Raw genomic sequence first — 22,770 nt, 5'->3', positions numbered from 1 at the left:
AACAGCTTTAAACATATTATAAATAGTCTTTTATCCCCAATGATGTCATTGATACAGCCATGCAAAGAGATGAAGCTACATGAGGCAAGAATAGCCTTAGGATTGGTATGACTCTATTTAAAGTTTTTAAAACTAAGAAAATATCTGTGTCGATACCAAGTCTTAGGACTAGAAGTTGTACCATTGGTTACTTACTTAACATCTTTTAAGATTTGTTTCTTGACTTTTTTGCCGCAGGCTGATTTCTTCACATCTACTTCATAGTTGATGTCATGGAATGAGAGTATGCTGGAGCCGTGAGTGACACTTGACAGCCTGGCTGCTCTGACTTTGGCTGACTCCTGCCCTGAGGTGGAGCCATAGTTGTCGCGGACACCCTGGCTACTGGTTTCGGCTGAAATGCTGTCTTGGTGGCTCAGTAGTCTATCCTGTTGAAAGTATAAAACATTGAGAAATGATTGCTAAATTGCTGTTCTAATACAAACAAAAATGTGACAAGCGTTTTCTACATTCTGAGCTGAAACAAAAGGCAGGCATTAAAAGACATTAAGCAACAAGTTTTTCAACTGATGCAGTTAGGCTAATTAGTGACAATTACGTCAATATAAGGTAGTTTCACATGTTAATACAAGTCATAGAAAAGTGAAGCATGTTCCCCATTAAGACTTTGTGATCTATAGGGCAGATGATATAAAAGTCATCTGTTTCTGTGGCCAACACTTAACGAGCGTATCATGTGGCCAGCACAATGACCAACCATCTTTACTTTTCCCCAACTAATGTCCTGTACCAATTAGAGCTGTGTGGACTCAGAGGCGCCCTAAAGATCCTAAAATTAAAAATCCCAGTCTTCACCAGGATTCGAACCCGTAACGCCTCGGAAGCCAAGCACTTTACCATTCAGACACCGCCCACTTGATACAAGTTTAGATTTTATGGCACAGTCAGCACAATTTAGGCCATGTCGTGCCCTCTGACTGATACAAGTCATAATAAATATTTATTTAATGTAGACTCTGGACACCGGATATAATTAGATGGAAACTCAGCCATGTCGTGCCCTCTGACTGATACAAGTCATATGAAATATTTATTTAATGTAGACTCTGGACACCGGATATAATTAGATGGAAACTAAATCTGAGCTATAGACAAATCAATCAACACTGGGTCAATAAGCTCATGTGGTCTGAACACATGAAAAAATCTGAAAGATTTTGTAAAAGTGACCTGCAATATTAGGCAGTATTAGGGGGAAACAAAATATAGTAGATAAAATACTTTATAATGAGAAACTGCCTGAATATATTTTTACTATTTCCACCTGGTAAAACAGAACTGAGACAGATGATGAAACGTAGTCAAAAAGTCATCAGTGGTGCCTCAGAGATTTAAGGGTTAAAGGAAGTAAAGGGGACATCACTAAAAATCATCTTAAGATAATTTTGTTTTGTCATGATAAGAAAATATAGTTCTATTACTGTGGGGAAAAAAAACAACAACAGTAGAACCTCTATAATAAATATTTTTTTTTACTTTTTAAGTGCAGGGGAACTAGACATTTAGGTCATCCTTCTTTATCAGGCTTCCAACACACACTGATGGCTTAAAATATTATCTCTATTTCATTTTGTCTTGTGTGTAGTCTACTAGCTGAAATACCACTCTCACAAGCAATAGATTTTTGTTTGTTTTACTTGTTTGTGGCGTTCATGATTATTACAGTCTAGTTTAAACCTCCCCAGTGTGTGTGTGTGTGGGGGGGGGGCAGGGTTCAAACAGGGGACCAATGAGGTAGCAGTCCAGAGTGCATACCACATGACCAGGCAGTAGTAATGACCAGACCAGTAATGTAAGATGAATCGCTAACATGATCTAGATACTTTGTAGAATACATGTTTGTCCTGACAATGTATCACATTTGTTTCAGCACCTAGCTTCAACTCTATATTTTTGTCCTGACAATGGAAACATTTTTTAAAACATTCCAGTAAAAAAAAAAACAGCTTTCAGGTAATTAAATAAATATCCTTAAACTGTAACTAGAAATACAGATCAATAACAAAATGAAAGAGTGAGAAAGATTCCAAACAAGATTTTTTTTCAAAAGAAAAACATGAAAGGTTTTGTTTTAGTTACAAATGTTTGAACTGGGATGCTAGGAAAACTTAAGACTACAGAACAACAAAGAATGGACTGTTGACTGTAGAGATATTGACTTTCTCATTCATGAATGGAATTATGGATGAGATGCTTAAGATAACAAGAATCAGTGAGAAATGGATGGTACTGATAAACAGATCATCTATAGTGCCCCAATATAATCAGTGAGGAATGGATGGTACTGATTAACAGATCACCTATAGTGCCCCAATAGAATCAGTGAGGAATGGATGGTACTGATTAACACATCACCTATAGTGCCCCAATAGAATCAGTGAGGAATGGATGGTACTGATTAACAGATCACCTATAGTGCCCCAATAGAATCAGTGAGGAATGGATGGTACTGATTAACACATCACCTATAGTGCCCCAATAGAATCAGTGAGGAATGGATAGTACTGATTAACACATCACCTATAGTGCCCCAATAGAATCAGTGAGGAATGGATGGTACTGATTAACACATCACCTATAGTGCCGCAATAGAATCAGTGAGGATTGGATAGTACTGATTAACAGATCACCTATAGTGCCCCAATAGAATCAGTGAGGAATGGATAGTACTGATTAACACATCACCTATAGTGCCCCAATAGAATCAGTGAGGAATGGATAGTACTGATTAACACATCACCTATAGTGCCCCAATAGAATCAGTGAGGAATGGATAGTACTGATTAACAGATCACCTATAGTGCCCCAATAGAATCAGTGAGGAATGGATAGTACTGATTAACAGATCACCTATAGTGCCCCAATAGAATCAGTGAGGAATGGATAGTACTGATTAACAGATCACCTATAGTGCCACAATAGAAACCTCAGGAAACTATCTGATCTTATACATTACAGACATTCCTTCAACAAGAAGGTAATTACATGCAATGTGTCTCCATCTGTTTATCTAGTCTGTCAAGTACTTTATTATTTGGAGATATCTAAGTGCAATTGTTCTTATATAATACAGACGTTACTTCAAAAAAGAAGATGATTACGTCCTACGTTCTCACATGCAGTTCATTGACATTATATATATAATTTCTTTACAAACAATAATGGTGAAAAGGGAATGAGAATAACTAAGACATCTGGACCATGATATCGTCCCACAATGCTAACAACTGATCAGTAATAAAAAAAACATTAACAACTAGAATTACACATATATCTACTTTTAGAATAAAAATTATATATCTACTTAAGTAAAAACATTTAAAAACTGTACTAGAAGGAAAGAAGTTTTATTTTAAACAAAACAATCTTGATGAAGCATCAAAAAAAAAAAAAAGGCTCCAACACAAAATCTATAAAAGGTCTTTTTTAACTCTGATGAAACGAATTAGCATTTATTTGCAAGCAAAGCAATTGTCATTCTAATAGTAATAAAGCTACTTACAGGAAATGACTGTGTGGTTCTATTATCAATGTTAATTGCAAACACTTCAATATTGCCCTTTTTATTCACATAAGATAAAGGAATAGTTTTTTGTTCCATTTCCGACCTATAGTTAACACAAAGGCACTACTAAATGTTCAAACTGTTTATTAGCAGTTGACCAAGTGGTTAGATATAATTCTGAAGATGTATCATTGCTGAATTAAATAAAACATAAATCTCTCTAGATGACAAACTTATTTAATTTAGTACACCAATTTTAATCAAACAAGAAGGCACTGAATGACAGACTTCAACAATGAAAACTTACACACAAGTTAGAGAGGGAAAAAAAACTAGAACCCTTAGGGTCATTGTAAAATAGCAATGAGATAAGATAATCTCAAAGATGTTCATTTTTGTGCTTGATGTGCTCTAAGACAAACCTCTCCTTTTTAAATAAATAAAGTCTGCTGGTTTTTATCTGGGTATAAAATTCTAAGGTCATGTTCAAAAAATTATTTCATCTGCATATCATCGTGTAATCAATTTCATTCACACTATGAAAGTGTTATGTAATTTGTTCAATAATTAGGCCTAGAGTAACACTAAGAAGTCCATTGATATAATGGTGATAACAAGGGAAAAAAAAAGGTTATGTAAGGAAAAGAACTGCATATTTACATCCATGTTTCTTGATAATGTAAGGGTTATTTCCCTTTTTCTAAATCAAACAAATTAATTATCACAACTTAATAAATTGATTGGTTTAATTTTGTTTTGTTAGGTACAATGAATTATTGTGCAAAGTTTCAACTTGATCTGAGAATGGGAAGTGCACAATTTGTACCAAACAGAAAGACAGACAGACAAAATGAGTTGATACAAGATGCATACAGAAAAGAGGAACAGGACAGAGATTTTTGATTCTAGGTGCACATTCTCTACACTTTTTTTATATAGAAGTAGTAAATGAGCATTGTACTGTAAGTTTTTAATAATAATAGGTACATTCAAACATATGGGTTTTCTCTATGGGTTTTCCATACGTGTCAAAGATTTTATTTTTATACAACAGAATAATAAACTTTACTTTAAAACAAAAATTAAGGTAAACAAATAAATAAATTCCAAGAAGTCTTCTTTTTTTTAAAATAACTTTACTATTCAACCATGTTTTTTCTTTAAAGGGAGCTAAATGGACTAGAACAGAAGGACGATAAGGAAAAGCAACTAGATTATTAAATTTATTGAACTTGTTAATAAGAAAACATAAAGTAAGTTTAATGTGTTGGAATCCTGTACATAACATTTTTTAGTCAATCGCTGTTTGCATATACTGGGACTCACAATTTCTTGAGTTAGTTAAAGGGTGTACAGCACAACAGGTGACAAATGACAAAGAGAGAGAACTGGGTCATGTCATGGGTCAGACTTTTCCTTGTCAAGGGATAAAGTTACCTGAAGAAAACAAGAAAACACTGCTTGGATTCCTTCCATGTGTTTTGAGGAACTAGTCCCAGCATGATCATCATGCAAGGGATTTCAAATGAGATTGAAAAGAGGAACACCTAAAGCAGTGTTTCCCAAACATTTTCCTTAACCCTTAAAGTGCTGAGCCATTTTACAATGAGTGCATACAAAATGGAATTACAATTCTAATGTTTGGAGGCAAAACTGCCACACGCGCCTTAAGGGTTAATGGAACACTAAGTACATTCTGAGTATTTAGTGAAACACTTTGCTTATTTTTTGGAGAGATTAATTCACGTGGTGCATCTAGTTATTTATTCAAGTGGTTCTTGGAACAATTATTCAGGGCTCGTGGAACACTAGGGTTCAACGGAACACAGTTTGGGAAACACTGATCAAAAGCATTAACACTTGGGGAGATCGACAATGACTTTTTAAGAGAATGTCGGCCAGGAGATTAAGTGCTTGGCTACAGAACAGAAGGTTTTAACTTACCAATGATGGTATATGTTTAGGATTTTAATGATCTAGCTGGTTAAAATGGACAAATAAAATTGGCTGCGAAAAAGAAATGTGGTTAGTCATTGGTCAGGTCATGATATAGCAGCCCCTATAAGCTGTTTGCCACATGAAGCACCTGCTATATGTATTGCCTTAAGTCTTAGAAGTGAACTTCATTAAACTTTTACTAAGACAAATATTTAGTATATATATATATAGATTCATGAGGCAGGAAAACTTGTACAGCAATAAGTGATCTTAAAGAATACTGTCCCATTCCTATCAAATGATTTGAATGAAGGGGGAACTAAACGGTTTACTATAATGTATAATATATTTAGTCTAAAGTGATTCTTACATTATTAAATGTGGCTAGAACATAAAGGGGCCTTAAGTTCAAGTTGTCAGTGTGATAGTAAGTGTATGTGTTTTGAGTGTCTGGTAGTGCAGTGTGTGTGCCTGTGTATGAAATGACTTTTTTTAAGACACTTGTGACAGGTTTCCCCATAAGCTGGGCACTGAGGTGGTCTATGTTCCTTGCCACAATAGCTACAACTCACATTTCCTTTTGTTTTTTTAAAGCTATTGGTAGCTGAATTCACAACTTGTACCCCACTTTCTTCATTCATGAGCTTAAGCTGCCATTCAGTTGCCTCAGCTGCCCGACATATATTTTCTGCCTTGTTAAGGTCTAGATCTGGTTCTCTCAAAAGTCTTGCTCGGGTGTTCTCATTCCTTATGCCACCAACTATCCTATCCTTTATTAGGGAATCTTTAAGCAAATCAAACTCACATGTCTTTGCCTTGAGTTTGAAGTCAGTGACAAAACTGTCAAATGACTCTCCTTCATGTTGAGAACGCTGGAAAAAAAACATGTCTTTCAATGTGAACATTTTTTCTTGGTAGACAGTACTTCTCGAACTTATTAAGAATGCAGTGAAGTGTGTGGAAGGACTTGCTAATCTCACATTCATTACATTCATTATCCGTCCATTGGAAAGTGTTATAGACTTGCACTGCTTCTTGGCCGATCACATGCAATAATGTCATAGACTGTACTTCTCTGCTTTTTGTATCCAGTCCACTTGCTATTGAATATATCTGAAAGGATTGTTTGAACCTTTTCCAATTTTCTGCTACGTTGCCATTTAATTCCAGCGGTTGTGGCGGGTGGAGTTGGTCCATCTGACACCATGTAATAGACTAAAACAACACGAGCTTCAATAAACACAATGATTTTATTCGTCTCTATTTATGTTCTTTACTCCAGCCACTTGCTCTCTAAACTGACCTCCTTTTACACACGGTCCTGACACACTGCTGTTCACTCAACCATGTAAACTCAAGGTCCACTGGTCATTTCATACACAGGCACACACACTGCACTACCAGCCACTCAAAACACATACACTTACTATCACAGTCAGGGAGCAGTCTCTTTTTTTTTTTTTGTAAAATCTTATTAATAGTCTACTGGTTTTCTTTTTTTTTTAGAATAATTTATGAATTTGAACATAATGACCAGATGTTTGGTGACAATCAAGAAACATAGGGTGTGCGTGTGTATTTCATCTTCACCGATCCTATAGTCTGTTGGACCGTTGGGGCACAACACAAGATTTGTCGACCGCCTTTCTCCATTCCCCTCTGTCTTTTGCCTTGATGTGTGTATTTGTGAGGCTATAATTGTATACTCGACTTGAACTCTGTTGTTTTCAGGACGCCTAAAGGCAGCAAGGAACACTTCTCCCACATACCCCCTGCCCTCACATGTCCACAAAAGAGATTTGACCAAAGCACACCGAGCATGTTAAAGCATGAAACATGTGCTATACAAAAGCAATTAAAAAAAAATTATTCTTAAATCATATCACCATAAGTTGACATAAGACAATAATAAGTCATAATCAGATTTAGTGATTACCATTATCTATTAGAAGTCTAGAAAAGATCTAGTTATATATATATATATATATATATATATATATATATATATATATATATATATATATATATATATATATATATATATATATATATATATATATATATATATATATATATATATATATACCGGTAGTCGATATATATCTAGAAGACTCATTTAACTGTGATTTTATATTTTGACCTATAATATAGATCTAAATCTATAAATTATAATATCATCATTATAGATTCTAGGATCTAAACCCTATTGGATCTATAGGCCTATCATTAAATGTATATATATATATGGTATATGCCTAAGAATGCCATCATAAAATTTTAAGAGCTATAGGTCTAGAATCTAGATAGATCTAAATATAGATCCACCTATAAAATTAAAAATGTTTCCTTTACATCAGTCAATGATCAGTCACTAATAATAATCACTAATACTACTAATAGAATTATAGATTTATTAGATAACTAGATGATGATTATAATATATATAGGGCCTAGATCTATAGATCATTGATCTATCTATATTATAGACATACATAGACTATGATGATACACTACTTAACTTACTACTAGATTCTATTAGTAATTACTTTTAAAGTGACACTGACAGTCATAATAATCATAATGATTTACCATAATTTTGTTTAGACTTGGTAGGCCCGCTAATGTTCTGAATATCACACAACAAAGTCGTCAAAGTTCAAAGTGTGACTGTGATAAGTCACTGTGACTGTGACTATAATGTCACTATACTATAGACTATACTCACTATAGGTCATAATAGGACTATGACTATAGGGGTAATAGTACTCTAGTCACAGTGCAGCTAGTAACTTTAGTCTAACTTACAGTTAAAGTTAAGTTACTTTTTTAAACTCGTTCTTGGTTACTAATTTAGTAGTGGCTATTCATTACAATACGAGATGAATACATAGTCAACTCAAACTCATGACTCAAAGACATGTTTTTTTCATAATAAATTAAATAAAGACAATAAAGTCCTATTGGTCAATTAGATCTAGATCTAGAGTCTAGACTTATTGACTATTTATTATTACAATTAGATCTAATTTAATTAATAAATAAATTATTCTATAAAATAATTAATAAAAGAGTGTTAGGAATAAATCTATATAGATTGAATTTAAAATTTAGAACGTCTAGATCAAGAAACAACAAGGTAATCATGTGATGACATTTACATTCTAGATCTAGCTAGTCAGAGTTATAACTTATTATAAGATAAGACAGACACACCATGACTATGACTATTTTTAAGTGTGAGTAGTGTCACCGTGGTACTCGTTTGTCTTGAAGTTAGTGATTGTGGTGGATTCTTTGTTTAGGTCAGTGGGAGAATTCCAAGGTATAAAGTTCTCCGACCTGAGTCTGAGCAATTAGATATAAATAAGCAAACTAGATTTATAACAGATTTCTTTAAAAAAAAAATTATGAGGATAACCGCAGATCATTGCATATCCCTCAATAATGCAAGGTTTAACTTATTGGTGAATTTTATTTTATTGATTCATGTATTTTCATCGGTAATGAATAATTGTGCAAAATTTCAAACTTTTAAAAATAATAATAGGACCTAATAAGGCTTGCAAAATATAAATGTAGGCCTATGTGTTTTAGCTCGTTGTCTACTGACACCAGTGGCGTAGCATCCATGGCGCGAAGGGGTTCAATGAACCCGAGCCCAAGACCATTAGGGGCCCACGTAACAACCATGGCAAGTGTTTCATTGCATTTGGGCCCATGGCTCATGACCAATTGGGGCCCACATGAGCCCCTGGGGATGATTCTTTGTACTTGTATAAAGCCGATTTATAACTAGTTGCATTGGAATGACTTTTGTTAAATATACAAACTACTCGATTTTTTTTGTTGGCACACACTAAATTTGTGTAATGGGAGGGTGGGAGGCACCAACATGTTATATTCTTGAACCCGGGCCTTCCGGTACCTTGCTACGCCACTGACTGATACCCTAACATGATTAGATCCGTGCACGTAGATCTATTACATAAGTGATTAGGTAGAATAGGCCTATAAAATACTAGTACGAAGATTAATGAGGAGTGCATTGTTACCCGTGGCTACGCAGCCCCAGCTGTGACCTACATATTTTGCCACATCCAGGGCAAGCATAACCATTGTCCACCGGTGGTCGATTAAGATTTTATTTTATCCGTCTGCGTCTGTCCTCGGCAGCGGATTTTCTTTTGGTTTCAAATGTGTATTCCGCGGCCTTTGTGAGTGACCTCTAGCTGTCTCGTTCTGAAGCCGCATGCAACCAGGTGCTCTCTTCTATGTCAGCTAAGGGGAGTTGGCGCCTAAGCTGGTCTTTGAAGCATTTCCGCGGGACACCTCTGTTACGTCGACCCCCTTTTAGCAGTGGCGTAGCAAGGTACCCGTGGGCCAGGGTTCAAGAACATCTTGGTGGGCCCCCCTCCAGCCAATAAGACAAATTTAGTGTGTGACAAAAATGAGTAATCTAAATGTTAAGACATTCCAATGTAAAGATCATACCTTTTTAAAAAAAATAAGTAATTCGAATGGATGGTTTTAAGGTCATACGATATGAATGGGTGGGCATTGCATCGTAGGCCTATTGGTTTCAAAATCAACCACCACTAGAAAAAAAAAAAACACTATGAATGGATGGTTTTGAGGTCATACGACGAGAATGTGTGGGCATTGGCATCGTATTGGTTTCAAAATCAACCACCGCTGGAATACGCTGTCAGAATAATTTAAATCGGCACTCGCTGAACCTCCAAGTAAACATTTAACATTTATATTTCATTCGTCCTTGAAAACAATTGTTTAGTATGGGGACTTGCGTGTCAACAACCAGTCATTCTAATATGTGCAGCATTTTGTTTTTGAAATAAATGATTCAGTCTTTTACACTACCTAGATCTGCATGTGTCTAACATGTTGGTTCTAGAATCTTATTTCTTTTCTGTTCTGAAACAGAGATTGTTAAATCTGAGTTAGTGCTTTTGGAGATTTTGGAGATTATGGCATCATGACCAATCTACCCGCTGTCTCGCGCCCTCTCCCCACTCCCCGAGGTGCTGTCGGTGATAACGTTTAGAAGCTTAACGTGTAGGACAAAAGGTTGGTTGCCACCTAAAGCTAACAAGTTTCTCCTGCCCGAGGGAGATGGTAAACTCAGAATTCAAATCTCTGCTGCCTCCAGATAAATATGAGTTTTAGATCAAGGCATATTTGATATGAGATACAGTCCGCGCTTTTTTTTTTTCCTCCGCGCTATTTTAAAGACATCATTTTGTCAGCGTACTTTGTTGTACGAAATTTTGGCATGTAACCAAATTTCAGTTATGTGTGCTTCTTAAAACAAGATAAATTCTAGGCAGTGCTATTTATTATTCAAGTCTTTGTTCGTCCATCCTCGGTATGAGCATGAAAAGAAACACGTAATGTTGCTGTCTCTTTGTTTAAAGCCTAAAACTATAAAATCATATAGGAAATGTTTACGTCGGATCTATTCAGACAAGGTTAGCAGGCAGGACCTTTTGCTTTGATTGTAAGCTATCGCAGCAGGGCCGGATTTAAGGGAGGGCAGAATAGAGACTCTTTGAGTAGAAGACTCGACGACCATTTTCCCTGTAAATAAAAGTTTATACGATTAACTAAAGCGATATCCAGTTCTTTCAAGAGCGTCTGAAAAGCTGTGCGGACTCTCATGTGTGTTATAACTCTTGATAGGAACATAAGAATTTATCCAATAAGATAGCAGTCTGGGTGAAAGCACAAACAGTAGAGAGCGACTTAGACATAGCTGTAAAGACAGGCTCGAGCTAAATGGGAGATGGCATAAACACGGCTTGGTGTTGGACCGAATTGATGTTGGAAATCAAGTACCAGTGTTTCTTGTGACTGAATTAGAGACAGTATTATAAGCGCACATTCTTAATAGCACGGGATAAAACGATATTATTAATTAATATCTATTCGTTTTAAGACACATTAGGAAGTAATATGTAGGCATGTAGTTTAAATATTGGACTATTAGTCTTAGGTTAAATTTTAATTTAGGTGATGGCCAGAGAAGGTAGATCTATACGACGTAACCACTGCCTGCTACACAAGTAAATATCACACCAGTACTGCGAGGACTATAGGACGTAACCACTGACTGCTACACAAGTAAATATCACACCAGTACTGCGAGGACTATAGGACGTAACCACTGACTGCTATACAAGTAAATATCACACCAGTACTGTGAGGACTATAGGACGTAACCACTGCCTGCTACACAAGTAAATATCACACCAGTACTGTGAGGACTATAGGACGTAACCACTGCCTGCTACACAAGTAAATATCACACCAGTACTCCGGGTTCAAGAACATCTTGATGGGCTCCTCTTCAGCCAATAAGACAAATTTAGTGTGTGACAAAAAATGAGAAACCTTAATGTAAAGACATTCCAATGTAAAGATCGTACCTTTTTCTTAAAAAAGTAATTATGTCATAACGTTCGATTCAGTTAAGACTGCCTATAAATAGTGTCTTAAAAGTCAATGTTTTTAAAACTTCTTAACAGAGTTCAACGACTTAAAAGTGTTTCAAATGAACAAACAAATGTTCTTCCTAAGTTCTAATATGGGCCCCAACTGGCCTTGAGCCATGGGCCCAAGCGTAATGAGCTCCTTCGCGCCATGGTTGCTACGCCACAGCTGTGGGCCCCTATTGCTTGTGGACCCGGGTTCATTGAAACCCTTCGCGCCATGGATGCTACGCCACTACCTTTTAGCTCACCAAAGGGACTGCTTTTGGCATACGTTCGTCTCCCATACGGGATACGTGCCCTGCCCAGCTATACAGCCCCAGCTGCGACCTACACATTTTGCCACATCCAGAGCAGACATGTCGATTGTTTTGTATTCTCTCTCTCTCTCTCTCTCTCTCTCTTAAATCACTATTCATTTTTTAAATTATATTTGGTTTAAAATATCTAACGTAGTAACGTTCCCTGTATAAGTTTGTATATGAAATCGTTTCAGTTGTATCTCATATACAATGTAGGCCTACGGATATTAATTCAACACGGCAATTAGTCTTATAAATCTTTAAACTCAGTCAGATCATTGCGACTGAGAGGGCCTCGTATCACACAGAACTGCCTTTAGTTAAACACCTTGTTGGGGGAGGAGTCTGTGAATCACCCTAATACATGTTACAATGACCTGGACACCTGTTTGTAATGTACTCTTTGCTAACTTTATTTACCAGTGTATTGCAGGAAAGTTGAAGAAAAAAAAAAGGCACGGTTAGACCCATTTTTAAAACTCAGATTATATATACATAGTTTTTCTTCTTTGTATTATTAACTCTCTCCAGTGTCCAGCCTGTCGGGATTCTTTTATACGTTGTTGTTTTTTATCATTCGTTCCATTCTCGGATCAAGTTGAAACTTTAGGCAATTACTCATTGTATATGACAACACACGAATCAAGAAAAAAAACAACAATAATCAATATTGTAATTAGTGGTAATCAATTAATGTTGTTATATAAAGAAAAAAGTAAACAATTCTTGCTGTATTGAGATATATGACAGTAAATGTGCAGTTCTTTCCTATAATTTCTCTAATATTGACTTTGTTTTTTATAAGCGTACTTTTTTTCTTGCTTAAACTGGCTGCCCCCCCCCCTCTTTCTCTCTCTCTCTCTCTCTCTCACACATACACACTTTGTTTTCCTTGATTGATGTAGACCTACACGGTACATCACAATATCACCGTCACGGTCAAGCGTCAAAGGCAAACCTGTGGGGGGGGGGGGTCTACCTCATGGTAAAACTGTCTGTGCAGTGTGTAGACACTCGGATAACGACTCCTCTGTCAACACACTTTCAGCAGTGACCACATTGTTACACATTTGAACAATGACCACATTGCCAACCCATCTGAACAATGACTATATTGTTACATAGCCTACCAATCGTATTGCCACCAAGACCTTAAATTATTTCAATTGGTCTGGTGTAGGCCTACAATTTAGTCCAGTAAAAATAAATGCCCGAGGATTTAGTAACAGGTATAGAAGGACAACACGAATCTTAGAATTGGTTAAACTCCAGAAATTTCTCACGCGTTGACCTAAATAAGAGTGAAATTGCAAACTTTCTGGAAATAATTTGTAGGCCCTAGGCCTACATTCTGGTACCGGCAAAACTGATTATAAACTTAACTGAACTATAGACACACTAATCGTGCGTATTACCATATAAGTTAATTTGTCATATCTGGATTCGAGATTTAAAGGTATGATAATATATGACGTTAAATCACCGAGCATTACATAAGGCTCAAAATCACACCTGATTTTCTTGAATCAATTAAAAAAAGTAGACCGAAGTCTAGCGGGAGGCTCACTAAAGTGTCTAAAGTCACTATTATATGCTAACTGCAGAACTGTATTCGTGAAGTAGACCCACTGTTAGTTTGGTAGGCTTACAGTTACATAAACAAAAAGTGTATTTCAAATGCAAGGTTTGCACCGAATATAGGTCGATAAAAGGTATTTTTGGAAGAGTGAGACACATGAGAAGATAATCAAGTTAGTCAATATGTTAGATCCATGCATGTAAGAGCAGGTGTTGCGAGTAACCGGACTTACCCTGTTTACAAATATAAGCTAAGAAGAAAAACACATGTGTAGGCCTAGTCCTTGTTGTTTTAACAAGAAAGTTTCCAAAAATAACTCGGCTTATAAGTCTATATCTAGAAAACTAGATCTATATGAGTAATAGATCTATTGTAACTACGTTGTGTGTCTAGCAAAAGTTTCAAAGCAAATATTTTTAAAATAACATACATAACATACGCTTACTTACTTACTTTATTTCACGAGTACAATTACCGAAAACCAGGCCCCAGAGTGCACTCGCGAGTCACAAAGTACACTAAAAGCGAGTACATATAGTTCACTTAAGATAAAACTACGTATAAAAAAAAAAGTAAAATCCAAACCTTTTCGGAAGACATTTCACTGTGTGCCTCTTGGTCACAAGTAAGCTTCTGTTCTCCTGTCCTGTTGATAAGTAGATCTAGATCTATATCCGGTTGGTTGGCTTAGTGCGATTAAAAACCAACCGTTGGGAGCGTGGGCTCTCACTTTGTCGACACGCTACTGTGGACAACATCAATGTGTATCGCGAGGTAGAAAGTAGGCTACATCTAGATCCCACTATTAGGCAGGCCTAGGATAGGGGTCGTCAAGCTAATACCGTAGTAGCCTAACCGATATGATCCAATCAGACCTAAACACTGACATTAGTGATTTCTTTCTAATCATAATTAATTAGGCTACTCATTGACTGGCACCTCTCCAAAAAGTTTTGATTGTTAATTATCTCATTATGTCTATCTAATGGCTAATACAAAACTCAGACATAACTGTCTTCTAGTCCCAAAGACAGACACGAGTTAGTCTTCTAGTCCCAAAGACAGACACGAGTTAGTCTTCTAGTTCTAAACACAGACACGATTTAGTCTTCTAGTCCTAAACACAGACATGACTTTGTCTTCTAGTCCTAGACACAGACATGACTTTGTCTTCTAGTCCTAAACACAGACACGATTTAGTCTTCAAGCCCTAAACACAGACATGACTTTGTTTTCTAGTCCTAAACACAGACATGGCTTTGTTTTCTAGTCCTAAACACAGACATGGCTTTGTCTTCTAGTCCTAAACACAGACATGGCTTTGTCTTCTAGTCCTAAACACAGACTTGACTTTGTCTTCTAGTCCTAAACACAGACATGACTTTGTCTTCTAGTCCTAAACACAGACATGACTTTGTCTTCTAGTCCTAAACACAGACATGACTTTGTCTTCTAGTCCTAAACACAGACATGGCTTTGTCTTCTAGTCCTAAACACAGACATGGCTTTCTCTTCTAGTCCTAAACACAGACATGACTTTGTCTTCTAGTCCTAAACACAGACATGACTTTGTCTTCTAGTCCTAAACACAGACATGACTTTGTCTTCTAGTCCTAAACACAGACATGGCTTTGTCTTCTAGTCCTAAACACAGACATGACTTTGTCTTCTAGTCCTAAACACAGACATGACTTTGTCTTCTAGTCCTAAACACAGACATGACTTTGTTTTCTAGTCCTAAACACAGACATGACTTTGTTTTCTAGTCCTAAACACAGCCATGACTTTGTTTTCTAGTCCTAAACACAGCCATGACTTTGTTTTCTAGTCCTAAACACAGACATGACTTTGTCTTCTAGTCCTAAACACAGACATGACTTTGTTTTCTAGTCCTAAACACAGACATGGCTTTGTTTTCTAGTCTTAAACACAGACATGACTTTGTTTTCTAGTCCTAAACACAGACATGACTTTGTTTTCTAGTCCTAAACACAGACATGACTTTGTCTTCTAGTCCTAAACACAGACATGGCTTTGTTTTCTAGTCCTAAACACAGACATGGCTTTGTTTTCTAGTCCGAATATTATTGAAGAAGATTTGCAGTATTTCACATGTATACGCTTGTGGGGGACAAAAAAAACCATGTGACCCACGCACTTATTTCAGTGCTTGGTAAAAAGAATAGGCCCTATATATCCCTTCATAGCCTAACCTGGATGAATTAAAGATTTATCATTTGGGTTTGATTGTAGCCTAAATACCCCCAGGCTGGATTTAGGCCTACATATACGTAGTACAAGCCCCCACTTTCTTGTGCTGTGCGATAAGTTCGTTTAAATATGGGGTATTGTTGTGGGTGTAGTTTTTTTATGCTGTTTTTAATGTTGTCTAAGCGGTGCAACATTCTAGATGAAACACTGCCTCGTCAACAAGTTATTCCATATGTTGTTAGCAGAATTAGCTATGTCGCACATAACAAATAATCCTTGATCTTAAGAAGTTTAAAACTGATAAGTTTGTATGGGAAAAATAGTGCTCTTCTCACGAAAGCTGCCTGGTCGTGCGGTTTGCGCGCTGGACTGTCATTTGGATTTATCGATTAACCCGAGTTCAAGCCCTGCCCGCTCCCATCCCCCATCGTTCTGCGGGAGGTTTGGACTAGGAAGTAAACTATCTTCAACTCTGAAGGAACATCCAAAGCATGTAAAACATTTTACAAACAATAAACATTTTACAAGCTAGTTGTCAACAATAACACCTAGATCTTTGTATGAGTTCACTAGTTGTATCTGTATATTGTTTATCTGCAGCTCATGTACCAGTTGTTTGTTCCTTCTGAAATCTATTATAAGTTTTTTTAGTTTTTGTGACATTCAGTTCTAAAAATTTGTCAGTGCACCAGTTTGTAAAGTCTTCTATCGTGCTTCGATACTGAGTTTCGTCTTCTGAAATAAGACCGACTATGGCAGTATTATTAGCAAATTTAATTATCATAGAGGCTTTTATGTTATTAGTGTAACACTGTAAAGAGTGTACAATACTGGAGAAACTAGGAGGCCTACACAGCCGTGTACAGCCCGCACATAGTACTCGAGTTGACGGTTTAGTCTTGTTGACTTTAACAAACTGGGGAAGTTGGGTGACATGGTTTAGAACCCTTGCTTGTACGTAAGGGCTAACATTTAGATCAGGGGTGAGCAACCTTTTTCTACCGAGGGCCGCATTAAAAAAAATTTGGGGATTGGAGGGCCGCATAATTAAAGATATAAAAAAGTATATATATTATATTGTCCTCCCAATTGAGGAATTACAACAAGAGTAAGCAATTTCTTGAACTATTTTTACGAACGATTTTTAAAAATTTTGCTATTGTCTGTTTACATCCCAACATTTCACCACAAATGTAGAGTAGTACTTTATATCCCAACATTTCACCACAAATATAGAGTAGTACTTTATATCCCAACATTTCACCACAAATGTAGAGTAGCACTTTACATCCCAACATTTCACCACAAATGTAGAGTAGTACTTTATATCCCAACATTTCACCACAAATGTAGAGTAGTACTTTATATCCCAACATTTCACCACAAATGTAGAGTAGTACTTTATATCCCAACATTTCACCACAAATGTAGAGTAGTACTTTACATCCCAACATTTCACCACAAATGTAGAGTAGTACTTTACATCCCAACATTTCACCACAAATGTAGAGTAGTACTTTACATCCCAACATTTCACCACAAATGTAGAGTAGTACTTTACATCCCAACATTTCACCACAAATGTAGAGTAGTACTTTACATCCCAACATTTCACCACAAATGTAGAGTAGTACTTTACATCCCAACATTTCACCACAAATGTAGAGTAGTACTTTACATCCCAACATTTCACCACAAATGTAGAGTAGTACTTTACATCCCAACATTTCACCACAAATGTAGAGTAGTACTTTACATCCCAACATTTCACCACAAATGTAGAGTAGTACTTTACATCCCAACATTTCACCACAAATGTAGAGTAGTACTTTACATCCCAACATTTCACCACAAATGTAGAGTAGTACTTTACATCCCAACATTTCACCACAAATGTAGAGTAGTACTTTACATCCCAACATTTCACCACAAATGTAGAGTAGTACTTTACATCCCAACATTTCACCACAAATGTAGAGTAGTACTTTATATCCCAACATTTCACCACAAATGTAGAGTAGTACTTTACATCCCAACATTTCACCACAAATGTAGAGTAGTACTTTACATCCCAACATTTCACCACAAATGTAGAGTAGTACTTTACATCCCAACATTTCACCACAAATGTAGAGTAGTACTTTATATCCCAACATTTCACCACAAATGTAGAGTAGTACTTTACATCCCAACATTTCACCACAAATGTAGAGTAGTACTTTACATCCCAACATTTCACCACAAATGTAGAGTAGTACTTTACATCCCAACATTTCACCACAAATGTAGAGTAGTACTTTACATCCCAACATTTCACCACAAATGTAGAGTAGTACTTTACATCCCAACATTTCACCACAAATGTAGAGTAGTACTTTACATCCCAACATTTCACCACAAATGTAGAGTAGTACTTTACATCCCAACATTTCACCACAAATGTAGAGTAGCACTTTACATCCCAACATTTCACCACAAATGTAGAGTAGCACTTTATATCCCAACATTTCACCACAAATGTAGAGTAGCACTTTACATCCCAACATTTCACCACAAATGTAGAGTAGCACTTTACATCCCAACATTTCACCACGAATGTAGAGTAGCACTTTACATCCCAACATTTCACCACAAATGTAGAGTAGTACTTTACATCCCAACATTTCACCACGAATGTAGAGTAGTACTTTACATCCCAACATTTCACCACGAATGTAGAGTAGTACTTTACATCCCAACATTTCACCACGAATGTAGAGTAGTACTTTACATCCCAACATTTCACCACAAATGTAGAGTAGTACTTTACATCCCAACATTTCACCACAAATGTAGAGTAGTACTTTACATCCCAACATTTCACCACAAATGTAGAGTAGTACTTTACATCCCAACATTTCACCACAAATGTAGAGTAGTACTTTACATCCCAACATTTCACCACAAATGTAGAGTAGTACTTTACATCCCAACATTTCACCACAAATGTAGAGTAGTACTTTACATCCCAACATTTCACCACAAATGTAGAGTAGTACTTTACATCCCAACATTTCACCACAAATGTAGAGTAGTACTTTACATCCCAACATTTCACCACAAATGTAGAGTAGTACTTTACATCCCAACATTTCACCACAAATGTAGAGTAGTACTTTACATCCCAACATTTCACCACAAATGTAGAGTAGTACTTTACATCCCAACATTTCACCACAAATGTAGAGTAGCACTTTACATCCCAACATTTCACCACAAATGTAGATCTATAAAATACTATAGCTGTAATAGAGTCGGACAACTTTATTTTTTTTTGAGGGTCTTAAGTTTGTTTTAGGGCTACAATACATACACTACGGTCTAAGTTGGTACCCAATGAACATTCCTGCCTAGTTTTATCAAGATTGGTCAAGCGGTTTTGATGTCTATAAGTAACATACATCCATACACCACACATTCTACTTTATAATATAGATATACTAGACATATGTTACCCGCGACCCGCGGGTCTTTATTTGCGCATTACTGTCGATGTAGTCACTGAGAGTGTTTTGTAAACAATTAAACGAAATAATACTGTAATAAGTAAAGCGAATGTGTCAATGTAAAAATAGTGTGAATGAAGCTATCAAATCAAAATAGCTAATAGGCTTAATTAAATCCATTTTTTTTCAAATTAAAACATTTGCTTGTAGGCCTACATATATTTGATTAAAATTTGAGATGAATAGACTAAATTTTGTATGTTCATGTGTATAAAGTATAAAGTAGATCTTGAGGTAGACGTAGATCTAAATCTACACTAATCTAGAGTTCTGTGCTGCGCATGCGTGACCTTTTTTCATGAATGAATTTATATAGGCCTATCTCAACACGGCTACGCAGCTTTAGCGAACAGCGAACGAATGTATTAAAAATGCTTTAGAAAAACAAATTTGAATGTTAATTTGATTAAAATATGAAATGAATGGACAATAATTAGTATGTTTATGTGTTAAAGCATAAAACTATCTTTGCGAAAAGAAGTTTTATCATCTTAGAGTTCAGTAAGAGTTTTAGACCTAGGCCTAGGAATAGACTCAGACCTCAGAAGAGAGATGTGTTAATGTGTAACCATTTGGTAATGTCTAATGAAAGAATGTTCGCCAGGAAATCTGTAGATATCAGGAACTAATTTATGTAAAAAATGCTTTTGGATAATCTAGTGGATTGGATTTAGATGTATGTTAAACGTATCTAATGATCCTTTCACGTTATTTCTGTTTCGCTACGAAAATAAAATTAGTTTTGAGAAAATGGGTTTACCCGAAGGAAGTCGATACATTCTTATCTATTAAAAACGAAAAGAGCGATAGCTTTGTTAAATGAATGGGATTATAAAGTAACAATAAAACGAAATAATTTTTAGTACGCGATTCATGAATGAATATAGATCTAGGCCTTTAACTCGGCTTCGCAGCTTTCGTAAACGAATGTAGCTTTAGAAAACCAAATTTGAATGTTTATTTGATCAAAATATGAAATGAATGGACTTTAATTAATATGTTTATGTGTTAAAGTATAAGACTATCTGTGCGAAGAGAAGTTTTATCATCTTAGTGTTGAATTAGAGTTTTAGATCTAGGGATGGGATTATAAAGTAAACAATTAAACGAATTAATATTTAGTACGCGATTCATTACGGAATTGTCTAATGAAAGAATGTTCGTCAGGAAATCTGTAATCACAGATATAAGGAACTAATTAATGTAAAAAATGCTTTTGAAACACAAAATTGAAGGTTAATTTTATTATATAATGAAATCAATGGATCTTCTTTTGTCTTTTCATGTGTCAAAGTAAAAAACTATCTGCGCAAAGTGTATTTCTTAAAATTAGATCTAGGTCTAAATCCTTTCTATCTTTTCTCATGTCAACATTGTAGACATGGCCTAGATCCATAAAATACTATAGCTGTAATAGAGTCGGACAACTTTATTTTTTTTGAGGGTCTTAAGTTTGTTTTAGGGCTACAATACATACACTACGGTCTAAGTTGGTACCCAAGGAACATTCCTGCCTAGTTTTATCAAGATTGGTCAAGCGGTTTCGATGTCTATAAGTAACATACATACATACATACATACATACCCCTCACATTCTACTTTATAATATAGATCAGTAGTTAAAAGTTAGACAATCCATCACTGAGTACCGGCACCTATTTCTTTACACAAAAAAGCACTGGATAGAGATTGGCCTATTGTACAAATGAATATAAGATGAAAAGTATTATTTCACATTTACGTGTAAACATATTTGGTAGTGATACACATGATTTATAAAGGGCCCCATAGTTTAAGTGACTTAAGGTCTTCATTCTGTTTTGGATGTTCGTTCAGAGTTAAATCATACTGTGGCGGGCAGTGTTTGAACCTGATACCGTTCATACGACAGTCCAGAGCGTATACCAAAACGAGCATGCAGCCAAGGCCGGCCTATACCTTGGGCATAGGCAAACTTGGCAGCCGCCTATGACCCCGATTAGTGGGGCCTCGCAAAGAACTTAAAGAATTTTATTTTTTAAAGAAAGCATGGATCAAAACTCAAACATAGCAAAACTCTATGGCTCTATATCTACTAGCCTAGCTCCAATTTAAGTATCTACTATAATTAAATATTTCTTCCCAAGTTTTTAGATCTATTTGTAAGAATACAGATGTTAGAAGACCTTTGTTTCTTCCTTCTGGTGAAATGTCGAAACGTTATTTCTAGTCTGGTGACCATGAATCATGAAGCACATTCGTGCTATTGACGCTCTATGAACTTTTTGTTGTTTTAATATAGATACAGGAAGATTTATAATTCATCTTATCTTATAAAATACAGACGTTACTTCAAAAAAAAAAAAGAAGATGATTAGGGGCCTACGTCCTACATTGCGTATTTATCGGTCTTAATTTTTTGTTTTCTATTTCATTTGGGGCCACCCTATTCACTTCGACTTGGGCCTTCAATTACCTAAGGCCGGCCCTGGTTGAGAGTTGCACCCCCCCCCCTACGTTCAACCTCTTTTGACCTTTAGGTTTAAATGTCACAGCGCGGTCTAATGCCCTACATATATTTCATGACGCAAAAAGAGGACTGGCGAAACAGAGAAAGAATGGTTGATGTAAGCTAGAGAGAGAATGGAAGATGGTCGCCATTGTTTCATTGGCTTAGCGCCACTTCCACCCCACTCGACTTGTCGTTTTATTCTTTGTGGATAAACTACACAGTATTGTGAATTGACCCTTGTTGATGTCTAAGGGCTGAGCCGAAGGCTCTTCGAGCCCTAAGTTGGACGCCAAACATTAAAAAAAAAAAACCTGTGTGAACACACAGTTCTGTTTGGGAGAGACCCTAGACAATGCCTATGTAAAGCATTGCTGTTGACCTATGCATTTGGCCCCCAACGCGTGGGCTAGACACGGCCGAAGGCCGAGAATGCACCGTGATCTTCTGCCATTTCCCCTTCATTGTACCAAGCTAACTGTGCGGGACCCGCCATTTATGTAACTGAGGCAGAGTAACGTGCTCGCGGTGAACTGACCCTGCATTTACTATAGCCCATTGGGCACGTGACCTACCCAAAGACTCCTCACCGTGGACTAGATAAAAAAAAAACCCACAAAACTCAAGATCTTCCAT

At 36.3% G+C, this 22,770-nt stretch overlaps 1 protein-coding gene across 4 annotated transcripts in view; it reads right to left on the bottom strand.

Moving 5' to 3' along the window:
- The window catches only part of LOC106076353 (broad substrate specificity ATP-binding cassette transporter ABCG2-like), a 31,830-nt gene extending 17,183 nt beyond the window's left edge, over nt 1-14,647 (bottom strand). The window contains exons 1-2 of one of the 4 annotated variants that reach the window (XM_056021736.1): nt 14,476-14,647; nt 196-428 (exon numbers count right to left, since the gene is read on the bottom strand). In XM_056021736.1, the coding sequence (XP_055877711.1) occupies nt 196-428; nt 14,476-14,490 (248 nt within the window). In that variant the 5' untranslated portion in view covers nt 14,491-14,647. Of the gene's footprint in view, nt 1-195; nt 429-3,562; nt 3,847-8,092; nt 8,515-8,716; nt 8,765-14,475 lie in introns of those variants that run through there. The other 3 variants (XM_056021738.1, XM_056021737.1, XM_056021735.1) reach the window with 3 other exon arrangements.
- Nucleotides 14,648-22,770: the final 8,123 nt, after the last annotated feature.

The sequence above is a fragment of the Biomphalaria glabrata genome, chromosome 2 (assembly GCF_947242115.1).
Source record: "Biomphalaria glabrata chromosome 2, xgBioGlab47.1, whole genome shotgun sequence".
Lineage (NCBI taxonomy): Eukaryota > Metazoa > Mollusca > Gastropoda > Planorbidae > Biomphalaria > Biomphalaria glabrata.
The sequence above is the reverse complement of the archived record's forward strand: the minus strand, read 5'-3'. Positions and strand labels throughout refer to the sequence as shown.